The sequence below is a fragment of the Musa acuminata genome, chromosome BXJ2-4 (genome assembly GCF_036884655.1).
Source record: "Musa acuminata AAA Group cultivar baxijiao chromosome BXJ2-4, Cavendish_Baxijiao_AAA, whole genome shotgun sequence".
NCBI classification, from domain to species: Eukaryota; Viridiplantae; Streptophyta; class Magnoliopsida; order Zingiberales; family Musaceae; genus Musa; species Musa acuminata.
This window is the reverse complement of record NC_088341.1, coordinates 2511002-2513817: the sequence shown is the minus strand read 5'-3', so window position 1 is coordinate 2513817 and position 2816 is coordinate 2511002. Positions and strand designations below refer to the sequence as shown.

The 2816-nt window shown below is 33.2% G+C and overlaps 1 protein-coding gene across 1 annotated transcript; it reads left to right on the top strand.

Annotated features, from left to right (window-relative positions):
* The first annotated feature begins 706 nt into the window (after positions 1–706).
* LOC135609311 (RING-H2 finger protein ATL70-like) lies at positions 707–1099 on the top strand. Its single transcript, XM_065102420.1, has one exon. The coding sequence runs from the start codon at positions 707–709 to the stop codon at positions 1097–1099; it is 393 nt and encodes a 130-aa protein (XP_064958492.1).
* Positions 1100–2816: the final 1717 nt, after the last annotated feature.

The following is a 2816-nucleotide window of genomic DNA, read 5'->3' as shown; positions in this document are numbered from 1 at the left end:
CCCACTTGCAGTTGACGAGGGACATCATTTTGAAAATATAATATTAATTCTTTTTATCTATTATTGGAAGAATAAAAACTACCAACATCATCATAAATTATAATAATAAATATTACATGAATGATCTTGCTCAACATGCTAATGATATATTTTTGTTTTTATATTTAATTTTTGGATCAGCCTTCTAACAGTGCTAGTGGGGTGAGATTAGGTGGAGAAGACATTCCCTTCTGCTCGTTATACATTTTTATTTTATCCAGAAATTCTGCTGCTTGCTGACTTTTCATTCAACTCGATAGAGTTTGTTTATTACTTTATATATATATATATATATATATATATATATATATATATATATATATATATATATATATATATATATATATATATATATATATATATATATATATATATATATATATATATATATATATATATATATATTGCAAACTAAAACAAAGAGAAGTATACTGCAATTAAAGAGGTGCAAACATATGGACACTCATCTCTGAATGAACCAAAGTTTCCAAGTCTCGTAGAAAATCCCATTCTCATGTACAAGATAGATAGTTTATCCAACCTAGCAAGAAGTATTAACTAATTTACATGTTAGTCGTCCTCCCTCAACGCATACGAAAATATATAATCTCCACAAAAAAAATGCTTCTAAATATTCCCATCCTCATCCTGCTTTATGGGTAGCGGAATGGAGCAGAGGATTGCCCTCGGCTACGGCCTTTTCATTTGCCTCGTGGTCCTGGTGAGCGCATATCTGTGGTACATCTGTGCGCTCCTACAAAGAAACGTGCCCACGAACGTGCGGTTCGACCCTGGAGACGCGGCGTCGTCCGACGCTGAGGCCGGCGTCGATCAGGCAACGCTAGAGTGCTACCCGAAGATGGCGTACTCGCAGGCCAAGCTGGAGAAGGGCACCACCGCAACCTGTTGTTCCATATGCTTGGGTGACTATAGGGACGCTGACGTGCTGCAGATGCTGCCACAGTGCGGGCACCACTTCCACGTTGACTGCATCAACCGGTGGCTGAGGTCGCACGCGTCCTGCCCCAATTGTCGCTCCTTGCCGGCGCCTGGTTCGTGATCACGCCTCTGCCGGAGGAGGTCGTGTCATCGACGTAGCCAACACAATTGCAGAGAACGTAATCATAGGTAAACATGCATACGTATAAATAGATAGGACGTCATTGTCTCATCAATGATTAGTGTATTTTTGGCGTAGGTAACTTTTGTAATATTTGTTTGGTCTATGGCGTATAGATACTGTTAAATGTGAGTTCAACTTAGCATACCATCACTCGTCAGCATGTAATATTTGTTTCATCTTTTTATGCGTTAAAATTGCTTAAGACGGCCACCCCAACTCTTGTGGTAGGTGTAGGGGCTGTATACAAGAGCTTTAACCCGTTGTGGCATAGCGGGTTCATCAGTTTGCAAATGGATTCTCCTCCCTCAAAACATGTGGAAAACTCATCTTGACAAAGTTCATAACCATATACATGATATTTCTTACCACATTCAAGATAGACTAAGGAGATGGATTGACATACTTGCGTATGTCAATAAGGGTCAACGAATCAGAATCCACATAACATGAGGTATTATTATAAGTTCATAGTAGTATCTTTTGGATTAATTAATGAACCGCTATTTTTATAGATCTCGTGAATAAAAATTTTCATTTATATCCAAACAAATTTATGATTATATTCATCGATGACATTCGGTATTTTAGGCTAGTTTTGAAAATTCTAAAGCAGGAGAAAATTTATACTAAGTTGAGCAAGTGTAACTTATGGATCAATGAGTTTATATTTCTTGGGCATGTCTGATCAAGCATTTCTATAGATCCATATAAAACTGAAGTAGTGATGCAGAGGAACAACCCTCAAATGTCTTTGAGATAAGGAGTGTCATAGGTGGATCGTGTATTATGGAAGATCTACATAATTCATTTTAGGAATGACAATTCTTTAACACGACTGGCAAAGAAAAATAAGATATTTATTCATGATGATAAGTGTTAGTGTTGCTTCCATTAACTAAAAGAGAGATTAATTGATGCTCCTATTCTAATGATTTGTTTAGTAGATAAAAGTTTTGTGGTGTGTAGTAACATCATGTTTATCATACAAACCTTTGTAGTCCGCAGATGATACCATTATTTCACAAAAATAATAAAAACATATCGCAAGGAATATAAGAATGTTGAGATGAATATGTGGAGTTACTATAAAAAATAAAAAAAAATTATTCATCAACAACTAGGTAACGCATGAGAGAGAATCATTTAAGATAATAAGGACATGTGCTTAGGAGATCACTTGATGCAATAGTTAGAATAAGCGAAATGATTAGCATTAATAATAATAAAAGCAACAAAAAAAAGATCAAAAAAATCTTAACAAAAATTATAAAAAATTTAAATAATCTAAAATAAACTAAACATATGACTTTATATATATCTTAATAACGATAAAATATTAATTCAATTGATCCTAAATAGTTGAGACATACAATTTTATTATTGTTATTGTATAACTTAAGGAATAAACTTATACATGTCCACTTATAGTACCATTCAAGATAAGAAGTCACGTGAAAAATGGAAGAAGAAACATCACAATAATTTTTTTAATTTATTTCCTAAATTAACAATATCCTATTAAAATATTTTACCATATTTATTTTTTTTTTCAAACAAGTTTATGTTATTGAGACAATTTATTGGCCATAAAGTCTATTCCTTAATTTGAATCAGCAAAAAAAAATAATAATATAATTAATTATTTAAATATTAA

Coding starts and splice junctions, on each gene's coding strand:
- LOC135609311 (XM_065102420.1), top strand. CDS start 707: ATGGAGCAGAGGATTGCCCTCGGCTACGGCCTTTTCATTTGCCTCGTG.